General features: G+C 40.9%; 1 protein-coding gene across 1 annotated transcript in view; it reads right to left on the bottom strand.

Moving 5' to 3' along the window:
• Positions 1-23997, bottom strand: part of VWF (von Willebrand factor) — a 146943-nt gene that overhangs the window by 107105 nt on the left and 15841 nt on the right. The window contains exons 6-14 of the mRNA XM_035315439.1: positions 22886-22969; positions 19925-19929; positions 15904-16120; positions 13605-13727; positions 10867-10978; positions 8050-8096; positions 4475-4611; positions 2970-3108; positions 2254-2354 (exon numbers count right to left, since the gene is read on the bottom strand). Coding sequence (XP_035171330.1) covers positions 2254-2354; positions 2970-3108; positions 4475-4611; positions 8050-8096; positions 10867-10978; positions 13605-13727; positions 15904-16120; positions 19925-19929; positions 22886-22969 — 965 coding nt within the window. The remainder of the gene's footprint in view (positions 1-2253; positions 2355-2969; positions 3109-4474; positions 4612-8049; positions 8097-10866; positions 10979-13604; positions 13728-15903; positions 16121-19924; positions 19930-22885; positions 22970-23997) is intronic.

Below are 23997 nucleotides of genomic sequence, written 5' to 3'. Positions count from 1 at the left end.
GCAAGAGTAACTAGTGAAACAGAAACCAAAAAAAAGCTAGAACAAAACATTTTTGAAGAAAATTCCTGTTCTGTATGATTAAAAAATAAAAATTAAAACATTCTCCAGTATATAACCTAATACTAACCTCCCTTCAAACACAGAGGTCAGAGAATAAATACAGAGCATCAAAGGAGCAATCATGAATTTTTGGAGGATATGTATCCTTATTGCTCCAATGGCCAAGAACAGTACTATTTCCATGTATTCTGTAGACACATAATGCTACATACAAATCCAAATTCTGACAATTTTTCAAAACACTGGTACTTGTATGGAAGTTTGAATTACAAGTATCAAGTGGTCACAGAAAGGGGGGGTGGAAGTGTTTCTTGAGGAACACAACAGTTTTTGTTGTTGTTGTTTTGCCTTTTTTTTTTTTTTTTTTTTTTCCAGAAGACTGGCTGAGGTAATGGAAGTGTATCACTTCCGTGAATTGTCAGAAGCATTTGGCAACAGTCAGCCTACAAATACAACACAAATTAACTCTCTAAAAGCAATTAAAAAGATGTTTCAGATACGTAACAAGGGAGGGAACTCAGAGAAGAACTGAATAAATGCAGACAGTTGGAGAAACTTCTGCTGCTTTCAAAGGAAAAGGATCTGGAGCAGAAAATAAGATTTGTTTTACCTCTAAGGAAGAATTTGCTAGGCTATATGGGTCTCTGACCAGATCAATACAACAATAAAACCTAATCATATGCTTTCCAAGCTTATTTCTGATCTTTCTTCCCTGTTGTCCTTTCAACTCTTGTGCACAATCCTGAATGAGCTTTGATGAACGTTATGCGTGTGCCAGATATGACATTTAAGACAGATTTCAGGGCACTCAAGGAGAAGGTAAAAGCCATGGTTCTGAAATGGCAAATCTCATTGCTTGGTAAAAATACAATCTCTGGGAAAAACAGTTTTCTTAATTAAACTCCTCAAGAAGCAAAACTGCCCCACACAGGGTTCAGCTGCAGAGCCCCATTTACAAGCAGGGCTCAGATACATAGGGCTTGTGGTTAAGCACTTGTCCACACAAGAATGGCAGAGGATACAGGTCCACAGCCGCCCTGCATCACGTGGGAGCATGCCCTGGCTGGCTTAGTGCGGGTAGCCTGCAGGTCTTCACACCAGGAAGCAATGCTACAAGCGGATTCACACTTCTGAGGGAGCAAGTATGCCCTCAGAGACAACATTTGCAGTCCCCAGGACCTACCAATCTAAAGAAACACAGTTTCTTGTACAAGCAGGAGGGTGATGGATGACTTAGTCTAAGTTCTTGTTTATCTTCTTGGCAGATGCAAATACCACTGCAGCTCACTGTGCCTATGTAACCTGACCTCCTGCATAACTCAGCCGGGACCTTGTTCTCTTTTATTTGAGCTACAGTATCTCTTGGTATGGGGTTTCACAATTTAAGCATTCCAGTGATTCCAGAAGCCATTGGATCAGGGTCAGGTGTGTGTGTTGGTTTATCAGCTATCAGGAGAATATTCCACAGTAAACACCCTTATTCCCCTCCCTCACAGGATTTTCTGCACTGCAACTTATTCTGCAGCTTACAACAGACAAATACATATATTTGTATATAAATATATATATATATAAGGTTGTTGCATGAAACTTTCTGTTACTGCAGCTAAACTGCTTCCTTTACAGTTCATTTATTTTAAAACTGGCTTGAGCATTCTACTGCTGTCTGCAGCACAGGCAAATCTTAATTGTTAATCAAGACTGACATTAAACATTCCTCATAGTAGAAGAAGCATGCAACATATATTGTACCAGTTAATTGATCTGTCCTGGAAATTACAAATAACTGTGTCCCTGGAGCCACATTCTGCCCTTATTTTAAGGCATATGAATCCATTGCTATAGAAAGGACAGTCAGAGCTAATGAAAACAAAAAATTCAGTTTGGAGGATATCTGCTGAACAAAACACAAAACTATTAATGGTTAATAATGGCTGTCATTGCACAAAAATGAGGGGAAAAAAAAAAGAGAGAGAGAGAGAGCTAACACGCTGCTGTAGGATGAAAATGTTTGTTTCTGGAATACAAAAGGACATGTATATTGCTCTGGGGGTAGCAAAGGAGAATGGAATTTCTAACATGCAATAGAAAACAATTTCTCACTTCAGACAAGAAAAGTTCTGTACATGTTTGGGTGGGACAAGAGGTGGTGAAAAGACAGAAATAAAGCAGACAGAAAGAGTGAAAGAGTACCTTCACAAGGAGTTCACCATGGCCATCCCAGTCAATCTGCAAATCTTCCCCATAGGTAAGGCGAACCGAAGTCCTCATCGTGTGCTGGATCCGAAGTGCACCTTAAGGCAACCACAAAGTGTCAGCCAAGTCTAGATGTGTCACTTCATTCTCTGGGACTGCTGCAGCCCTCTGAACTGAACAGGGTGGCTGCCACAAAGCAGGGCAACAGGGACACATAGGTCTGCCAAAGCAAGGAGCACAAACTATCCCCCTTCAGGCTTCCCAAACTTCGAGCCTGCTCAGCAGATTAGAATTGTGTGAACTTGTCCATAGGCTCTGCTTTACTGTACTCAGGAGCCCTACAATGTGCATTCTGAAAAAAAAATCAAGTATTAATTTTGACATTTTGCTAGATAACTGGTGGGATTTAAAACTTCTGTATATATATATATATTAAGTAATATTTTTAAAATAACAAAAAATAATAAATATACCAATAGCAGTTTTCAACATCACCCAAATCCAGACCAACTTAATTCTGCTGATTTTAGAAGTGTTGACCCAAAATGTGTCAGCTGGAGAAGGTGGAATGACAGAACTTCTAGAACATGGAAATACAGAGGCAGCAAGTGAGAATTTGGTATGGAAAGCACATTTTGATTGAAATGTTTCAGAAAAGACTAACAAAGGGGAGCCCTTCAGTGGCTGGCCAAAGTTATCCCACACAAACACACCTTGTAGCAAAGGAATCTGTATGTCTTGTCCATTCAGTGCAATTCCTCCTCCATGTTTCATTTTAATCAGGCTGTTGTCCATATCTTGGATTCGGACAGAAGCTGAGCGAGTGCATACAGCATCAGGATCATCTGCACACTACAGAGAAGTGAAAATGTGCCTTGAACCTCAATATTTCACTTTACTGGTGACAGCCCCAGGCCCACAAAAGGCATTTCAACATCTAATTCAGGAGGTGTTAAGTGTCTCGATGGTTTTACAGACCTAGCCTCTGAAGCCCACAAACGCTAGGCTGGCAGCCTTTCCTCCATTATGCTGTTACCAAGGGAGCTTTCTGCACCTCCTGGCCTGGAAAGCAGTCCGCAGAAACTACACTGCAGTGGCGTCAGCAGGACGCTAGGGCAGCCTGCGCTGGTCTGGCTGCCGTGGGGGCATACAATCCACCACAGATCCCATCACCCTGGGAAAGAGCCCTGTAGTTCACACGACCCAGGACTGAGAGGGTGTTTATTTTACCAGTTGTGGATTATGCAGATGAGGAACAAGGCCCCAGTTTTCCTCCCTCGTTTCGAAAGCAGTTTCAGTGGAAACATGTTTTGCAAGTTTCCAAACACAGATGACTCAGAGCTGCATTATCAGAGCTTTCTGATGTAGGCTACAGACGTAGATGGTGTGTATATCCGTCACACCCCCATTTCTCTGAAGCCTGCAGCTCCTCTGTTGCTCATCCCTGTGCCTCTTTCCTCTCCTCCTGCAAGACAGACCGATATTTCCCTTTGCTCCTATAAATCCCCTGACTCAGCCGCACCTCTCCTTGCCTGCAGATCCTCTGGTCCCACCCCTGTTCCTGATTCAGAACCCTTCCAGTCTCCAAGCTTGTTCACCTCTTCCCACGCACAACTGGTCAATCAGCTTAAAGACAGACTTCACCTCTCTGTGACACCCCCTACAGTGTCTCCTTCCCTCCCCATTTTGTTCCAGCTCCCTTTCCAACCTGTCTCCATTCACTGACCATTTAGCTGCCTTTCTCACTTTCTTCACAGGAGGCAGTGGAGAAAGCCAGGAGGTGCTGAGAGGCCAGTGAGCATTAGGAATGATCCAGCTGCTTAACCAAATGAAAAGTAACCCACAATGCTACTCTGCCACTGCACCCCACTCAGTGTCTGAGGAAATGCATTTTCCATAGGCACTGGTGAGCCACCAGCCTTCAGGGAGCTTAGTAAGGGGTGCACCCTCTCCTGTGTGTGTTTGCTCAGCTGGCAGAGAGATAGCAGAAGCTCATTCTCCAAATCGCATTATGAATTTGAATCTCCAGGTAGGCTCCTGAGAATGGCAGCAAAGCGCTTATTAACCAAGGAGAAAGACTGCATCTGTTATTTAATTATTTCATAGGAAAATTATTTCTGTTTGCCTGTGCATCTGCAACTCGTATCATACTCCCACAGCCCTTCCCACTCTCTCAAGAGTATGCACACACACAGGCACAAGCCAAAGCTGCTGTTACCTGGACAGTCTCGATGATAACAGAAAAGGAATTTTCCACACAGTCTTTGGCAAATAAGTACTGGCAAATCCCACTGAAGGTGAAATACTTGTTGTCAAAGGTTTTGAAATGGGACTGGCCGGTGACAGAGCACTCCCCTGGAAAACATGTAGAGCAGTTAATCACCCCAGTGCCAGCTGTGAGCAAAATCCTGCCCCACCATGCTATGGAAGGGGAACAGCAGTCGGGTGGCTGCACAGAGACCATGTCCCCTGCAGGCCAGAGAGCACAGACAAGATGCTTATCTCACTGTTTATTCCTGTAAGTCATTACCAGTAGCAACAGCGGCGCCAACAAAAGCTGGGAAACATGGTATAAATCATGTTTCAACTGAAATTCATGTCCACAGAAAAGCCTATCCAATGCTTCAAAAGGAAGCTTATGAGGATATAAGGGAAGGCCTTAGTTCCCTGCACTGAAGTGAATTTAATTCTTCTGTGGTATATACCTGTGTGGCCCTGAGAAATCAGCACAGCTTCTCAAGGTTTCGTCCGGCTGGCTTATACACTATATTATAACATTTCAACATCTTAACATATTTTTGTAAGTTGTGGCCTTCCATTTTCAGGACTGCAGTATTCAGGACACACAGCTGGGATGTAGACCCCTGCTATGCTACAGCCTCTGCAAATACATTAGGAAGGTATCAACTTCAAAGAACCTGCAAACAAAGTCTGTCATATGAGCTTTACACATAGAGATGTTCCTACTGCAAAGAAGGCGGGAAGAATCTCCTTGTCTAGAACAAAGTTCAGGTGCTGGGCCTGCATTGACAATGCTGACAAAGGATGGAGAAAGTTTAATGTTACAATTTGGCAGGTTAACCCCATGACTTTCTCTCCACTGCCTTTGAGTCCCATGGAAGTTCTGTCTAATGAATACCGAAAGGAAATTTCCCTCTTCACCATATTATTCAATGTTAACTGCCTTAAGCCAGCCTCTGTTAAAGAACAACCTCACAGATCCTGAGGAGCCCCAACATTGCACTGCTCTGATTCACCCTAAGAAAAATCTAGTACTCACTGACTTTTTGTCATCCCCCAATCTGTTTGGAGGGTAGCTTGGTAAATACAAAAATAAAAATAAATTTAAAAATCACACTTTCTGTTAGAATAAGCTTAGACAAAGGTAAAACAAGTGCTACTCTAATCAACTATACAGTTAATTAACTACTAGATATGGAGAACAGATGTAAAGAAAACAAGGGATAATGCACCACATTATGTGCAGGTTGATTTTCAGGGTGTTCTCGGCAACCAAGAACCCAAAAAACAGGTTTGCAGCCTGAAGAGCTATAGCCTGCTCCCTGAGACAAGTCCCAGCCCTTTGGCATTGCTCCTGGAACTGAGATTTCTTCCTGAGGTGAAGTCTCTTCTTATGGGTCCCTCTATCTATTCCATTTGGTTTAATGCAACCGACGATATTTCCTGAAACGCACAGCCCTCATAATTAATTTAATTATGATATCAGCTTGAGAGCTTCTTGCTAATGCTATCCTGCTATTGCTAGTTGGTGACACAGGACTGTCTTCTGAAACACCGCCTCCAGCTGGGTACCCAGCTTTATCACCTAATTTACAGCTAGGCAATTCATTCATACAATATACAGGAGACCTTTCCTGACAATTGTTAGTAAAAAAGAATGAAATTACCTTGAGTTTTTGCGTGTCTAAATGCATGAACTATCTGTGGCACATGATTTCAGAAATAGTTGTTACAAAAATGCTCAATCAATAAAAAAAATATGCTGTAATATTGCTTCAAATTTAGACAGAACAGGATAGGGTACAACATCAGCGTGGCTACTGTTGCTATCAAAGACTGCTGCTTCAGGAAGTTTTGCTGCCCAGCCATAGAAGCATTTGTAGATGTCAGTGGGCACCTGTACAACAGCTGCACTGACCTTCTGGGTCTTATACAAGCCTAGCTGAAAAATGATTTGGATGTGTTGGCTGAAGGCATAAAAATAAGTTAGTTTTGCTTTTGACTTCTGATTCTGCAGAGCTTCCCAACTCGGAAAAAGGTAATGATACTATATTTCCCCTTGCACAAAGCTGTATATTGATACCTGATTGCAGGGCTCAATTTCAGACTTACCTTCATTTCTATAATCTATGGCGAAAAAATGGCTGGGGTTAAGAATAAAAATTTGGCCCACATATTATTCATAGTAGCCCAGAAAGCAAGGAGATTAAAATCTATACTCTAGTTCAAAAGCGAAGTTCAAAAAGACCTATTCCTCATTTGTAAACATGTTACTGCCCATTAGCTAGAAGTCATAAATCACCTGGATCTGTGTCCTTGATTTTGTGTTGTACTGAGACTTCATGTACCTGGAGAGATCTCTACTGAGAACCTCAAGCACAGGGTTTCTCACAGTCCTGCTTGGTATAGCACAGTAAAAATGTCATTTTTATTTTGACCATTTGCGTACCCACTCTTTCACTCTTTTCTTTTTTTTTTTTTTTTTTTCTTTTTTTCTGATGACATTTTGGGGCAAGCACTCTTTTAGTCCAAAGCAGGAGGAAATGCTGCATTAACAGGTCAGGCAAGCTTACTGCTAATAGAAAAACAGACTGATAAACATTTCTAATTCTCCGAATTTGTGGGGATTGCACAGTTGTATGTCAAAATAAATAAATAAATAAATAGCCTCTCCTTTTTCCAACCCTGGTCTCCTTCTCAGTCCTTCACCTCTCAGGTCACAAAAGCAATGAGGAAGAACAAGATAAAGATCTGTGCTCTCTCACTGCAGACTCCAATACACAACACAAGCAGAGACAGATGCTGTTTCAGCTCAAGCAGGCCTTTCTGTGGCTGAACGTAGTACAGGAACTGAGTCAGAGGACTGGCCACAGACCTGCCAGGAGGAAACAAGGAAGGAGACGCTTTGCTGGACAATGCACAGCACAAAAAGTCACATTCACCATGTAGGCAAAAGCTGTAGCCACATGTACTGGTGAGTTTGGGAGGTGGTGAACAAGAACTTTGGGAGCAAGAATATCTGCAGAGCTGCCCCTCCTGTCTGCCACCACCTCTGGAAAGAAGGGCAGCCACCTTCTAGAGGCTAGAGATCCTTCACCTGTAAGGTGACCTTTGGGGCCCAAATCTAGGGGGTATCAGGAGTTACCCAATCTGCTCCCAGTACTTCAAGTTATAATATCAGTAAAAACATTCTGGTTTAGACAGCTGGCTAGGGAATAGTACCTGCACAAAGCAGCCCAACAGTGTTCCTCTACCTGAAATCTGTTCCTCTGATCATACAGACCCTTATATTTTGGTAAAGTAATCAAAAGAGGAACCAATTTGTCACCAAACAGGAATTTTAATTGCTAAACATACAGTACAACATCTGTTTTGTCTCACTGGAAGAACTTCTGAAATACAGTACCATCTGGCTTGCACTGGAGTATGCAGGTAAGAATAAAGAAATTCACTGTTTGTGTGGAAAAAAAAATGTATGTTGGGTGTAAATGGGAGGTATGTAGACAATATTTACTCACTTGTCAAAACCTAAAAACAGTAGGACCAACATACCTGGGCATTCCCCATTGCTGCAGATCCAGATGCCACGTCGACAAATGCTAGGAAACATAATTATAAGTTATGCAAGAATATGTGAATTCATATCTTCTGTTCCAAGCTTTTCCCAAATAATTGAAATATGGCCCCTGTTTTAGGGAAATTAGACCAGCCCCCAGCATCCTTTCAATCTGCCATAATCTTGTTTCTTAATATATCCATCCTTCTGATCTCTTCTACCATCATTTGACAGCAACTGCTGACAATATAGTTACAAAATTAAAGAACTTCTTTTTTTCCCCAAAACATTTAATAGTTTACAACTATATTCCACTGATGTGGAATGAGTTTTAAATGCAATTCTCAAGATATGTCTATTAGTATGATGGAATCTTAGAGGGAAAAATAATAATAATAATAATATTAACCTGTGTAAATAATACCTACAACCCCCAGTTCAAGGAAGGAAACTTCAAAGGTAAATGAGGTGGCTCAGGACCTTGCCCATTTGATTTTAGAAATATCCAGAATGGCTCTTCTGGGCAGCTGTCTCAGTGCTACACTATCTCAAGAGAATATTTTTTTCTAATGTCTAAATGGAATTTCTGTTGTCTCAACTCATTGTGTTGGGTCTGTCTGGGATGGAGTCACCTTTCCCTGCAACAGCCCACACAGTGCTGTGCTCTGCACTCATAGCTGGAACAGCACTGGTATCACTCCAGTGTTGTGTCTATTGCTGCATAGTGCTGGCACAGCATCAGAACTCCCTTCAAGCCCCCAAGAGCCAGCAGGCTGGGGGTGGGCAATTGATGGGGAGGGGACATCACCAGAGCAGCTGACCTAAACCAACCAAAGGGATATTCCATAACACCTGATGTCACACTCAGCAATAAAAGGGGGGCTCTTGTGGGGGAGGGCGGTCCTCCTGAACAACCGGTATGCGTTTTGAGGCCCTGCTTCACAGGACATGGCCGAACATCACTCATTGATGGGAAGTAGAGAATAACTTTTTTTCCTTTCTCTCTGTGCTTCTGTGCAGCCTTGTTGTTTCTTTTATTTCTTTTTCTCCCCATTCCCTTTCCCTTTAATTAAATCATTCTCATCTCAAACCTCAAGCTCTTTGTGTTGTCTTTTCTCCCCCTTCCTCTTTGAGGAGGGGAGAAGTGAGAGAGCGATGGTGGTGGAGCTCGGCTGCCCACTCGAGTAAAACCACCACACTCATGTCCATCACTTTTTTCTCCTTTTCTGTTTGCCTCTGAGAAGATTTTGTCCCTGTCTTCTTTACAACCCCCCTTTAGGTAGTGAAAGTTTCCCCCATTAGACTTTAAACAAATCTAGATCCCTTTGCTTCTCCTCATACTTCTCCTTCCGAGTCATTTCCAGAGTCCTCCAGTAGGCTATCTCCAGTTCATCAACCTCCCTCTTGCAGGGGCCATTATACCAGTACTGACCAGCACTGGCCTCACTACTCCAGGCATGGCCTCATCAGTTTGACCCAAAAGGCAATAAGCCCTGTCCTTTGCCAGCTGGCAAGACTTCTGCTCATGCAGACCTTTATCACTGTAACTGTACAATGCTGACTTAAGCTCCTCTTGCTCAGTTTCCCTTTCTCTGCAAAGAGTTTTTGCTGGTTTAATGTCTTTGGGTGGTGGATTTAGTGCCATCCCCAGAGGCGCTACCAGTAACCAGTAACAGGCACTGACAGTCATTGAGATTGCTGTCATCCTTGGATCTGTGATGTCAAGCTGGTCAATCCTGGAATCTCCAACTGAAATAATTTTTCAAGAGATGCTAGACTTTTTTTATTTCTTTAATTATTCCAGCCCTTGAAAACCACTTGTGGGGAGTCAGTTTACTTGGGATGGTGAATGCTCAGCTGATGGAACAACATTCATAGAATCATGGAATCATTTAGGTTGGAAAAGATCTCTAAGATCATCAAGTCCAAACAATTCTCCACAGCAGTATCAAATCTGAATAACAGGAAACATTTTCTAACAATATAGTCTATCAGGCAGCATTAACCTCTCAAAAACACTATGGTTGAACAATGTGGCCAACCTCAAAGCTGCAAACAGTTCCAGAAAAAAAGACAAAATGCTAATGTCATGATTATGGTTCATATTCTGTGATACATGGCTCCAGTAATGAAAAACTTCTGGTTAATAGTGATGACACATACACCATTTTTCTTTTGCATATGGTGGCTTTAACTCAGTCCCTCTTTTTTGGTCTAATTGGAAACATCTGTGCTCGGTGTTGTCTGAACTCCGTACACAAATATATTCACACTTACACATACCAGATCGAGAATACATTACTCATTCCCCTTCCTTTCTTTGGGCAGCTAGCCTTTCCCTTCAGAATGGAATTCATGAGTGAAAGAAAATGCAGCTGGGAAGATCCATTAGCTTTGTGAAAAGTTTCAAGGACGTGCCTGAGCTAACTCCTCTTGGAAAGAAACTGGGTTTAGAGGTCAAATACATGTAGGAAGTCAAAACAAAGACACCACTGCTGACACCAACCAGACATGGGAACCTGCCAGTCTGTCTTATCCACAGGAAACAGGTAGTTCTCTACTGTTTGAAGGAGTATGACCCTCACATTGTTCTATCAGGCCAAATATCCCTTTAGAAGCAAAGCTGATTTTGTATTTGTGAACAGCTCACTTCTTGGAAGGGGATGGCATTTCCAATAAGAGACTAGGACCTTTGCCAATGAAAATAAGTATTTTTAAGAAGAGACAGAGAGAGATATCTAGATAGATCATCTAAAACAGTCACCAAAAATGTGTGCAGGACCCTAGAGCAACAGCAACCATACTGAATTTACCATGAGTTGCAGTCCTGGGAGATGGTGAACCCAGGAGGATAATGTCTTCCAGAGTGGATACAGGAGCAGTCAGAGCTTTCAATGCAATGTTCACCGTCAAGGAGCTTTCCCTCTGGATAGATCAGGTAACAACAGCACATGCGCATACGACACACACACATGGACAGAAACATAAATATGATTAGATTTTCTGGTTCTTCATATACTTTGGCAAGACCTCATATGTATTATTATCCATAGTTGCACAGAGAGCAATTACAAAGAACGTAGCTTGCCAAAAAGCCTCATGGGGACTGGTGTCTACTTTTCTTCCAGTGCTACCTCTCCTTCAGATGTACTGAATGGTACATTTCTGGTGCTCCCAGAGAAGCTCTTTGACTCAGTCCCTGAGTCAGTATATATATATATATATAGGACTCCTGTATATTGGACACTGCATGTACTTAGAAATAATGCAAAGCATAAACTCTAGAGCTAACAAGAACTGACTGAAGTAAAGAGTGCCCAGACAGGTTTTGCATTTGTTATATGAGGACAAAAGAGGAGAAAAACAAAGTAGGGAATGAAGGAACAAAGTTGAACAAGAATCCAGCAGACAGGGACTAAGCAATAGAAGAAACCTATGCAGGCAGTGTGCTTTCAGCTGTCTTGGACAACAAATACTGGGAAGGCACTGTGCCACAAATCAGGGTCAGAGAGAAAGCAGCATTATGATGTGGAGATCTGGTTTCTCTTTTCAACTTCTACAGAAACAAAGTGAGAAGGCTAATTTCCTAACTTGGATCCAGTTTCTGATGTTTCCATATTACACAACTATAATTACCTATTCTATATATAGTCTATCTTACAAAGATAATTGGAGGCACATATCAGTTATAAAGACTTGTCTGAGACTGCTTCATAAGCTAGCAGTAGAAGAAAGGACAAGTTTCTTGTTTCTTTCTCTCACATCCACATGTTGATAGGTAGTTGATATTCCTCTGTTCAGAAAAGAGCTGCTATAACAAAACATTTTGACTGCTAAAAACTCATTTTCCTTCTCTTTGAGGGAATGCTTCCAAACACCTGTAGAGATTTTGGCCCTTTTCTCTAGCAGCAGCATTCACCACTGACAGTGACATACAGGTAAGTCCCTTTTCTCCCATTCTTGCTGTAGTGTTGCCTGGAAGGATGTTTACTGTAGAGAAAATCCTTCCATTGAGAGATGTTTAAACAAGATCTGAGCATTTAAGGCTCTCCAGAGAGCAAAAGAAAACAGACTGTCCGTGTTTTTTTCCTGGCAATAGTAATTCTATTTACTGTTATTAAAATCACTGTGTGCTGCATTTAAGGGAGAATAAAATAAAGTAAAAAAGACACAAACGTTGAACAGATCATTTTTGCTTTTGAAGAACTGCAAAGAAGCTAAGAAAAGGTATAATAATCATCCTAAATCCCAATTTTCTCTATTCATCTGTGAGATCCTGCTCACTTTCTATTAAACAAAATTTCTTTCTTGTAGACTGTGTACCAAATAACAGTAAAAATATTGAACTGCTGATTTTTATTTCTTATCATTCAGTTCCTTCTAGTCATGTACAGGTTCCTCATGTAATACCCATTCTGTTGAGCTCCTGTCTGTGTGCCTCTCAGTTTCTGTCCCTTTATACCTTTGCTGTGCTGAGCAGACCAGAGCAGAAGAAAGAATAGCCAGGGACCTTATGCAGCTGGTGGATTCAACACCTTCAGCTTTTCCCGACAGTCCCAGGACTGTACTAATCTAATAGCTAGTTGCTACACAACAAAATAAGCTCTTGTGCCTAATTCTATCACCTGCCAGCTTCCCCATACACATACTCAAGTTCTTCCACAGAATGACAGCTTTAAACCTCCAATGCACAAGAGACCAGCAGCTAAACAGGTTACTGCCAAGCTTTGAATGACTGGAAATGTTTAGAATGCATTAATGACAAGGTTTACATCATCATCACTGCCTTGTTTTGGAAATCAAACTACATGCTCAGTAAACCTCAGCTACATTTAGTATCTTAGTGCAGAGGGACAGTAAATACTTCTGTACATTCACATGAAGTCCAGTGTAAAATGTAGAGAAATTCCTATTCAAAATAATAAAAACTAGAAAAGGAAGCATAGGGATCTTTGCAGACAGGAATCAAACTCTCCTCCTGCAGTCATGTTAGTACAGTAAGCAGAGGAGGAAGACCATGGGGAAAAAAAAAAAAAAAAAAAAAAAAAAAAAAAAAAAAAAAAGTGGTTGGGCTGCTACCTTTAAGCCAAACAGATCTCCTCTGATCAGGAACCTCTGAAAGGATTCAATAACAAGAAAAATCATTAATCTCTTCAGTGTATTCTCTATTCTTTCTTCCTGTAGCTTCTAGAGGAAGACAGCTTCTAGCCAAAAGCAGTTGAGAAGGAATCTAGACATGTCACTACCTACCACTATAGTGGTAGGTAGTGGTAGTCCCTCAGCAAGCAAGAAAGGCAATCCTAGAATACTAGATGGTGCTGATGTTCACAGAAATATTTTTACTTTTTAGTTAGCTCTAAAAAAGGGCCTTTTCATAGAGTGAGCATACAGGCAGTACAAAAACTGGTTTATTCTAGGGCATGGTCCCAGAAAAGAGAAGTGTTTCTGATTTCAGGAAAATTTAAGAGAAGACACTGCTTTCCTTCTTCTAATAAAATAGGTAACACCACTGCCAAATGTTTCTCTGTAAACAGCTCTGTAAATAAATTACCAGGGCAGCTGCAGCCATCAACACATTGTCCGTGACACACTTCATTCATATTCAGGCTCTGGCAGGTTTTGGCACAAGGAGATACACATTCCTCATACTCCATGCCAACTGGACATCTTGGCCCTGAAACAATTACGAGAAATTAGAAATGCAAATTTATCTTAAATAAATAAACTCTTAAATAAATTCCCTTAATTATCAAAGGCTGGGCCACAGAGACACCAAAAAGGTCATATCCCCTCTAATCAATGATTTTTTTCAGAAGCAAAAACATTTAAGGAACACTAGATTTTCAGCTTGATTTTTCAGTTAGGTTGCCTAGTAAATACTTAGGGGTTACAGCCAATTTATTATCTAACAAATCAAGTCTAAATAACTAGAACCAAGTGCCATTAAGAACAATCAAACATGGTGAAAAAAATTGCAATAATATCTGGGTAGTTTGGATAAACAAGCACGTTCTGTACTTTTAAGTTACACAGTTACTACATTCATTTGGGAAATTACACTGATGTTTCATGTTCCCAGAGAGAGTAGGGAGACAGTTAAGACTCTGAAATCCCACCCTTCTTCCAGAGAATGGCTAGCACAGGCTAAAACCCATGCTGCAGTATCTTTACTGCTGTCATTATCTACGTGAGGCTGTTATGCAAGCACAAACTATAGCCATTCCTTCATTCTGATGCACAGGCATATCCCACAAGACTGAATGGGCATGCAGTGGGCAGAAAAGATTAGAGCCTGCCCTTTCTCAGCAAATCCTCTAATGAAGGAGGTGGGAGGGTAACAAAGGAGTATTCTTGCCCTTTGTGGCTCACTAGTGCCCAGCACTACAGTCCTTGCAACACAGCAAAGTCTCATGCCTCCAATACAATTACTGTCATAATTTACTGAGACAGCATGATAGTGAAGGGTGATGCACAGATGAAGAATGACAGAAAATTAAGATCCTGCTGAGGTAGTACCTCTCTTTGCTGGCTTGGAAAAAGTGTGGTTTGTGAAGTCAAGGGTTAAAAATGAGTTCTGGGAATAGAGATGCATTCTCTCATGGATTTAGCCAAACTTACAGAAAGCCCTAGCTAAAATGGGTCCTCTGGTTTGCACCTTGAGCAAAGAAACAAATTAGATCCTTTTATATCCCAACATAAAGGTAACAAATTACTTCAAGAGTCTTCTTTGGTGTACAATCCCTTGAATAAGTGGTTGGCAATATTTTGCTGCCCTAACTGTAATCTGAAGATAGTGTTTTCTTCAGTGGTGGCTATTAACAGAGTAACTTTACCAGAGAAGACAGTTGGCTTGTAAGTGCTGTCAGTACAAATCTGTCATGTTAGCCCAATAAATTAATTTACAAACATTCAGAGAAAACTGTCCTTCCTGTGTAATACAGAAAGCATGAGAAAAATCATTGAGAACATGATATTACAGGATTTTTATTAATATTCATTTGTGTATTTATGTATTTAACTGAGGTTCTCCAGTGGAGGCGTACAGGCATACATATGAACTCCTGCATGTAGGGTACAAATGTGACCTTTACTCTATAGAGGCATCCCAGTCAATCTACATCCTTCTCTGTTTGCAAAATCTTTGTGGAGATGCAATCAAGTCCTCTGACCTCAGCAAAATTAGGTTAATAAAGACAACACTTCAAGATGCAATCAGGATCTCTGACTTAGGAAAAAAATGGCTAAATTAGGAAACATCCCAATTCCAATGTAATTCTTTCAAGCAAATAAATGATTAAATAATTCTCTTTATCAAGGAGCATTAAGGAGAGCCTTTCATGAAGGTGCTGTCTTACAAGTATAGGCTGGATAGAGTCACACATCTAAACCAAGTGTGAAATAATTACTGAACATCACAGTTGGTAGCTTTGTGTGATCATATAAATGTGTAGCAGCTCAAAATCTTCTTCATGGGGATTTTCTTACTTAGGGACATGGTTTAATGGGTAATATTGGTGGTAGGGGGGATGGTTGGGCCAAATGATCTTGGAGGTTTTTTCCAACCTTTATGATTCTATGATTCTATGATTCATATGTGGTTCAAACAATCCTCACTTAGGGACAACAACTTCTAGCAAAGAGATAAATGACAGGGAGCTGAAAGTGGGAGTGAGCAAAGGCACTTCAGATAAATGGTAGTGATGGGAACATTAAAATTTAACTTGCCTGCTCGAATCAACCTGAAACAACATCCTAAAAAATCAACAGTTGCTCTTACCTGCAGCACATAAACCTGTAAGACAGGCATGATCTCATTTGGGGTAAGTAGCTCAGGAATAATATCAACTTACTGCACAAGCTCTCTTCAGGCCACCCATACAAAATCACTCCTTCATAAGCACAGTTTCTTGCATAATCAAGGAACACCGAGCAGTGACAGTTTGCGCTATGGGTACAGGCACAGATGTCTTCTTCACAGACATGGATGTATGGCTCTGGATCCACTAGATGGTGGCACCGGGAAAAGGTCAAAGATGTTCTTAGCAGCTGGCAGATTTCCATGACACCCTGCATGACCAGTCCAAGGAGAGATAGGGGACAAAATATTTTAGTTACTATAAACTTAGGAAGAAAAAGCTTTTCCAAACACACTGTCACCACTGTTAAATAACATCATGGTTATCAGTCACACATAAACGTTGCAGTCAATAGCTAAAAGTGGGCTACATCCATTTATTCATTACATCCATATATAAACAGAGGTACAGTAATACGCTGATTAACATAAAACATAGTGTCATATAAGAGAGGCTTCACACAGAAACATGTCGGTCAATCAGTTATCAAATGCAGGAAAGCAAAGAAATGCTTGCTGTCCAGTGAAGAACCAGATGGTGCATGGAGGACCAGGAACACATGCACAGCAAGAGAGAGGAACTTACAATTAAGGTACTTCAGAAGAAAAATGACCAGACAGACCATCTTTCAGGTAATGAGAGAACAGAGCAAGTTTCATGCTGAAAGACCTAGTCTGACTGGGATCCAAGGAATCACATTGGTTTTCTGCTTCTGACCTCATATACCTGTCACTCCTGCTGGCTTGTCCAATGCATGATAGGTCAATTTAGCTTGGATAAATGGCAGTAAAATAACTCAGGGAAAAAATAAAAATAAAAAATAAAAAATCTGCTTTTCTAGTAAGCTAAACTACCATGGTGACAGCTAGTGCAAGGATGGGACTACACAGTGAGATGGGGAGGAAGGTACCAAAACTTACCTTTTCAGATGGCAACAAGCTATGTATGAATTAACTGTAAATGGAACACAACCTAATAAGAGTTCGCTTTATTTTGTGAAGGAGATTCCCAAGTAGATTTTCTCTTATGTTTACATTAGTGTCACAATTCAATAAGTCTGAGGTCCTCAGTGCAACTTTCTGAAAGGATGACAATGTGCTTAGATAAGTGGAAAAACAATGTCTGATACAACCCTTACATAAACAGTTGAAGTGGAACTTTATTCTACTTACTCATCGATGTTTTATATAAGCATTTGTAACAATGCTGTATATTTCAGGCCTATCATTACATTGAGGCATGACACGACAGGTTCTTAAGTTGGTTCCTTCACAGTAAGGACAAGTACCTGAGATGACAACTCACAGAAGTTGTAGATTCATAGCTCGGAAAAAAAAAAAAAAAAAAAAAAAAAAAAGTGTCTGGTCATCTTGTTTCCAATCTTGGGTGAGGTGAAGTGAAAGGTGAAAAATGGAGAGCAAATAAAACCCACAAACTTTAGCAGATGTCTAGATGCCTTCTCTAAATGGCAGATGGTATACCTGCATAGTAGAGGTGCAAAGGTATCTACTGCTGAGTAGGAAAGACTTTACTTGCTGGAGGGTGTTTTGTCCAGATGATCAATTTAGTAATGCCTGAACTGAGACAGAACTTCTGACTTATGAAAACAAACCAAACAGAAACATCTGATCTATTGAAAATTGAAAATATATTCAGAGTTTAGCAAAGAGCTCAGTGAATAATTGCATGTATAAGGAGGTCTTGAACCTTCTGAGAAAGGTCTCTGGGAATGTAAAGCAACACTAACTGAGCATGATTATCTTCCAGAAAAATAGATCCAGCCTGAAATATTTCTGTTGCCCAAACTGCAGACACCATGCTAAGAGAGCTGGAACAACAACTTAGAAAGGGGGGAGCAAGAAGTGCATAAATAGCGTTGGTACTACTCTTGGACTACACAAAGTATGAGAAAACTGACAAAGTACCACAGGGCTGGAATTAATAAAAATACAAACAGCCAAAAGAGCTATTAAAGCAGAGTTTTAAGATGAAACTGATGTAATCAGAAGTGAGCTGAGAGCTGCTCCGAGGATGAGCAGTGCAGCAGCTCTTGAACCAAAGCCCTGATCCTGTCAAATGCAATAGAAAAAAAATAGAAATGCAATAGAAAAAATGACATATGCAATAAACCCACTCACAGGCTGTGTTAACAACGTAATAGCCCTTCTAAAAAGGTAATACACCTCAACTGTTATGCTGCAATAGAACTCAGACTGTACAGTCTGCAAAACACATGGCAACAACAAAGCTAGTCAAAACAACCTTTTTGGATCATGTTCACTACATATCACTAAATGAGACTAAAAACAACAACAAAAACTTTTAAAACTATTTTTCCCTATGGTGTTCTTTAGTACTGTTCAATAACATACCTAATGACTGATCTTTAACTGCTTGTCAAGAAAACAAGTCATATATGCCAGAAATCACCATACAGTTCATTTTCTCTGTTTAAAGGCCTTCTTGCCATTCAAATTGCTTCAAATTTTCAACCGACTTTATGCAAAAAATTGTAAATCTAATTTTCCTGTATTTTAGACATATCTCAGCTATGTATTATGACAAACTAATGGACACAAGCTGAAATACAGGAAAATCCCACTATATAAAAGATAAAAAATATTTTCATTATGATGGCAAACACTGGAACAGGTGCTCATAGGGGCTGTGAAACTTTCAATCTTGGAGATAATCAAAATGTGACTGGACAAAGATCTGAGCAACCTGACCTAAGGCATCCCTGTTTCAAGCAGGGGTTTGGAGCAGGTGGCCTCCAGAGGTCCCTTCCAAGTTAATTAACTCTACACATTATTTCTATTTTATCTCCTTTCTTTAAAACTGAATGGTCAAGCTGAACTAACAGAGTTCTTTAGTCAGGGGACAGTACACCTGTGTAGAGAGGCCAGAGCCAACTCACCCATGGCTATAGTGTTCCTGCTTACGGAATAACAGTCCTGGAAGCTGTTTCACACAGAAAAGGAACTGCCCCTAACCAACAGACTAGGGAGTAAAGCCTCAGCCTGAAACAGTGCTTAGAATGCAGAGGGCTGTAAGATTAAAACCATCAGAACTGACTGCAGTATTTGAAATACAGGTGAAGGTCTTGACATTACTTCATTTACTTCTGCATGAGTTCTGTTTTAAGTGTTTCTTTAAATGCCTTGGCAGTGTCCTTGCACTGGCAAGTCCTACTGACCACAAGCCTACTGACTTTCTTTATTCCCCAGTCCCACCACACAGAGTTGTAGGTGGCATTTTATACATTCTTCCAATTTCGGTGGCATTGCATTATGCTGCCGCATGAATTGCATTTGTCTATGCTTTAGTGATTGCCATTAAAGAAAGAAAAACTAAAAAGTAACAGAAGAAAGCAGAGTTACCATATCGTTCTGTTGAATTCTAATATTACAGTACATGGATACACAGAAATGTTTCTTTATATCATCCAAGAAGGATATATTTTGGTGCCATAGTTGGGTATAATCTTTCAGACTATCTTATTTTATTTCACCTATCAAAGGAGAATAATTTAGCCTCCCATCTTTCCAAGTAAAGAGCATCCAAATCCAGTATGTTTAGTACATCAAATGGTAGTTACATCTTTGAACAAACATATTAACAGACAGAAGACACTTAAATTCTGGTTCAGCTAATATAGAATCACAGAGTTGTTTGGGCTGGAAGGAACCTTAAGAAATATCTATTTCCAACACACACACACACCATGGGTGGGGATGCCACTCACTAGATGATGTTGTTCAAAGCCCCACACATCCTGGCCTTGAACACTTCCAGGGATGGAGCATCCACAGCTTCTCTGGGCAACCTGTTCCAGTGCCTCACCATCCTCTGAGTAAAGAATTTCTTCCTAATGTCTAACCTAAACCTACCCTATTTTAGTTTAAAGACATTACCCCTTGTCCTATCATTAAACTCCATGCTAAATAATCCCATGCCATCTTTCTTGTAGACCTTTTTAAAGTACTGTAAGGCCACTAGAAGGTGTCCCCAGAGCCTTCTCTTCTCCAGGATCAACATCCTCAACTCTCTCAGCCTTTCTTCACTGGATATGTAGATTTCAGGAGCAGAAAAATGAAATTCAGGACAAAGTGGGCTTCATTTTCACTCCTGAAATATATTACAGTAATTTATGTTAATGTATTTGCTGACCTGCTTGTGAGTTCTATCATTATCATGATCCAGAAGTCTCAAAACTCTCTCACTTGCTTTCAGCTTTGAGGATAACTGTTGTTTCTTTATTGCACATGGAAGTACTCCATGGAATATGAGTGTATTTTGTACCGATTACAGCAAGAGTAGCAAAAGTATAAATTAGTTGAATTCTAATTTCACCTTTGAACTACAGTCACTTTCACAATGAACATGCTATAGCTATAGTATACTAACAAAAATAAGTAAACAAATAAATAAATAAAGGAAGAATACAGTGAACTGTGGCCTTCATACATCATTTCCATTAGGGATAAAATCTGGAAAATTAAGACAACATCTAAGAATGCATAAAAGAATACTAATTCTTTAAAACATATTTATGTTTTTTCAACACCGACTCATTACAACAGTTACACACTTTTCACTCAGTTTTAATACTTTGAGATCCTTGTTACCTATGCTGTTGGACATCTGAGAGGCTATTAGATTGCAGTACTTCATGGAATAAATGGCCTAAATCATCACAGCTATGTGGTGGAAAAAATGGATCAGACAAAACTGATCTCATTCAAAAAAAAAGCTCATTCATGGTAGGGAGACTGTAGCTCCTTCCCTCCAACACTGCCCAGTTTGGCATGTTCTCTGGAACACAAGACAAGGTAGATAGCAGGCATCTCCACCATGTAGATGGCAAACTGCATGCAGCCCTAGGAGGGGAATACATATATCTGAAAAGAAACCATATCTACAGGCAGAGCAGTAGTCAAACACGTTAAGTGTGTATGTGCTTTGGAGGTGGAGTACAGGGAGGGGCCCAGAGCAGCAGTAGGGTAAAACTGTGAGTTGGTTCCACACCCTCAGCTGCTACACAGCAGCATTAATCAAAATAAGAGCACTTTCTTAATAAAGAACATCAAATTGCCCACATTTTCTACGATTTAAAGCTGTGTTGTGCACAATTCAAGTCCAAAGAAACTCAAAGGAAAGAAGGGACAAGCAGGCATCAGGAGATTGTGCTGTTGCTGTCTCTCCAGTAGATTAGAACAAAATAAAACAGGAAGGACAAACCTTGTAAAGGAGAGGCATACCCAGTTAAAGAGCTGGGACCACCAGCAGCTCTAGCTGGCTTCCACAAAAAAAAAAAAAAAAAAAAAAAAAAAAAAAAAAAAACTGTATTTCCACCAGTCACCCAGCTGAGAGCTGGTTCTCATGTTGCACAAGGTTCTCCAAGAGCACCCACCCATGGGACCAGCCAGCACAGAGATCTAACACATCTGCTCCCTGACGAAGTTCCACCTGTTCAGCCACCAACTCTGTGGAGCTTTCAAGTAGACTCAGAAAATGAAACTGAATTAGACACAGCACAAAGCTCACCATCTCCAAACTCTTCTAAGCTTGATTATAAACCATTGCAAAAGTTTGGGCTCCGGATAGGAGCAATGTAGCTTTCCAGTTTCATTGTATTTCTCAAGGGAAGCAGAAGCCACCTCTCTAAGGATGCTGGTTTAGTGGCTGCTGTGCGGGGGAAGAGAGGGCAAAGAAAAGTCCAGATCAGTGAGTGGGGGGCCGGGGGAGAAGGAACAGGCTGAAGCAGAGCTATTGTTTCCCTCACCTAGCAGCTGACTGCCTGCCCGGCGGGACGCTGGGAGACGGGGAGGGGGAGGAGAGATTTGCATTCCGTAAACTGAAGCAAGCAAACAAAGCAAGCTGTTAGAAAGCTCGACATTCTTTAGCAGCACTCGTTTGGACTGCTATTAATAGCTCTGTGTTTATTCTCGTACAGTGAATAAATTAAGCCAATGTTAAATGCTGTGAGCTCATGAACTCACACGAGACAGGAGATAATTTCATCCAGTTTTTTTTTTTTTTTTTTTTTTTTTTTTTTTTTTTTTTGTGGGAAAGTAAACTTTGTCCAAAAAAGCATCAATATTTAACGTGGTCTGTACAAAACTCACATTACTTGCAGTCTACTCTCCAGGCAGGATTTCATCCTGCGTTTCATTCCACATGCCACTCGGTGGCCTCCCTTACAGTGTTGACATTTTCTAGATGTTAAACTTGTCCAAATAGATAAAATTCCAGCAGCCACAACCAGTCACAAGAACCAACTCTGCTCTGGAGCTGTGACCAGATTTAAAACTCAGTTCTGTCCATCTGAAGACATCTCGGCCAGATTGAAACCCATCACTGAAGTCATGCCCTTTGGGTATCAAACAGGCATAGCTAAAAAGGTGCCAGGCATCACACACCATTACTCACCTCAGGTGTTTAATCAGTCCAGAACCTGACAGAAACTCTGCACAGACAGGCACAGCTCCAGCAAGAAGCATGCACTGAAGATCTCCACCCTGCAATCATTGCTATAGTTCCTCAGCCAATTTTGCAGACCGCAAAGATATTGTGTTTAGGGGTATGAGCATGCTTTGCTGAATTTCAGAACATGTCCACCATAAATACCCCTCTCAAAAGCTTAGTGGAAGTAGTCAGAAATTTACAAGCTTATCCCAGCGTTCAATAGCTTATTCCAAGTAATAGAAAACCAACATTAGGAGTAAATGCGGAGCAAATATGTTCCAAGAAGCACTACTACTCTTGAGAAATTATTTGAACCTAGTTTAAAAAGTATCAGTCTATGGGACTTGTATAGCAAGATAGTAAAAGCTAAATTTTGATCTCAGTTACTCTGGTATAACTCTAATCTTAGCACCCACAGAGTCATTCTGATTTACACAGAGTACCTGAGATCAGATGAATGAAATGAAATGAAATGAATGAAAGCTCAATTTGCCACATCTGTCATAACCTGTAATATCACATGCAGTCAGTGAATACTCAAAGTCATTTTCCTCCCTGAGCTGGTGGCCATATCTGTGTGTCTGCCCCGTGTCTAATGTAAACAAGGAACATGTTTATACTTGTAAAATAAGAAAAGAAACAGGCTGATGCAGGAAAGGGGGGATCACAGAATTGTCTGTGGTGAGCTGTCCTGTGTTTCTTTAACAAACATGAGATACTATCTATATACATAACAGAAGAAACCTACTCCTCCTGGCAGGAGAAATAGCCTGGTGGCACACAGCCAGCACAAAAACTACAGAGAACATCTCTGGCAAAAACAGCCTGGCTTGAAGCATCTGCCTGCTCTGGTGCCACCCACATATATGAACTTTAACACATGCACAAATACTATTTGTGGTGGTGGTGCCTAGAGAGATATCAGAGGCAATGCTTACCTGCTCACGGGGTAACAGGGGTTGTTACTTGCCTAAATTCAAAGGCACCACTTAAACACACCTTTCCCAAGTAATGTTGGAGTTTCTTTGGCAGCAACTCACGCTTCAGGCTCTAATGAGCTGTTTGTTTCTTTATCTGTTTGGGGTTTGTGTGTTAGATTGGGGATTTTTTCTCAGCAGGTTTGGGAGGCCACATATACTACAACTTTAGAAAGAATACTCGCAGGGTGCAGTAGGAGAGTTAAAACTGCATTCACTAATTAGTGAGCAAACTGTTCCTTTTACAATACTTCATGTAAATAAGACATGGGTCACAACATGCAGCCTCTTGGGTCAGTTATTCAGCATTTGGAAGCCTAGTCTGCAGGGCGGTCACACGGTTCCCAGCTGAACAACACATGCAGCTGCATCCTGTACCCAGCTTTATGGAGAGCACCCAGCATGGCATGCACCACCCCTGACACCTCTTGCTGCATGCACCACAGGTTTCCTAAGTGTGCTCCTCCCAGGCTGAGCGAGGAGCCGCACACTGATCGCTGCACTTCGCAACACCTGTTTGCAGTGTGGTGGCAAAAGTAGTGCTCTGTATAGCTAACAGAGACCACTGCATATCTCAGAAACCCAAACCAGGCATCTCCTGCACCTTGCATCCCAACCATTTGCTGAAGGAGGATCATGTCAG

This window comes from Oxyura jamaicensis, chromosome 1 (genome assembly GCF_011077185.1).
Source record: "Oxyura jamaicensis isolate SHBP4307 breed ruddy duck chromosome 1, BPBGC_Ojam_1.0, whole genome shotgun sequence".
NCBI lineage: Eukaryota > Metazoa > Chordata > Aves > Anseriformes > Anatidae > Oxyura > Oxyura jamaicensis.
This window is presented reverse-complemented; position numbering and strand designations above follow the sequence as displayed.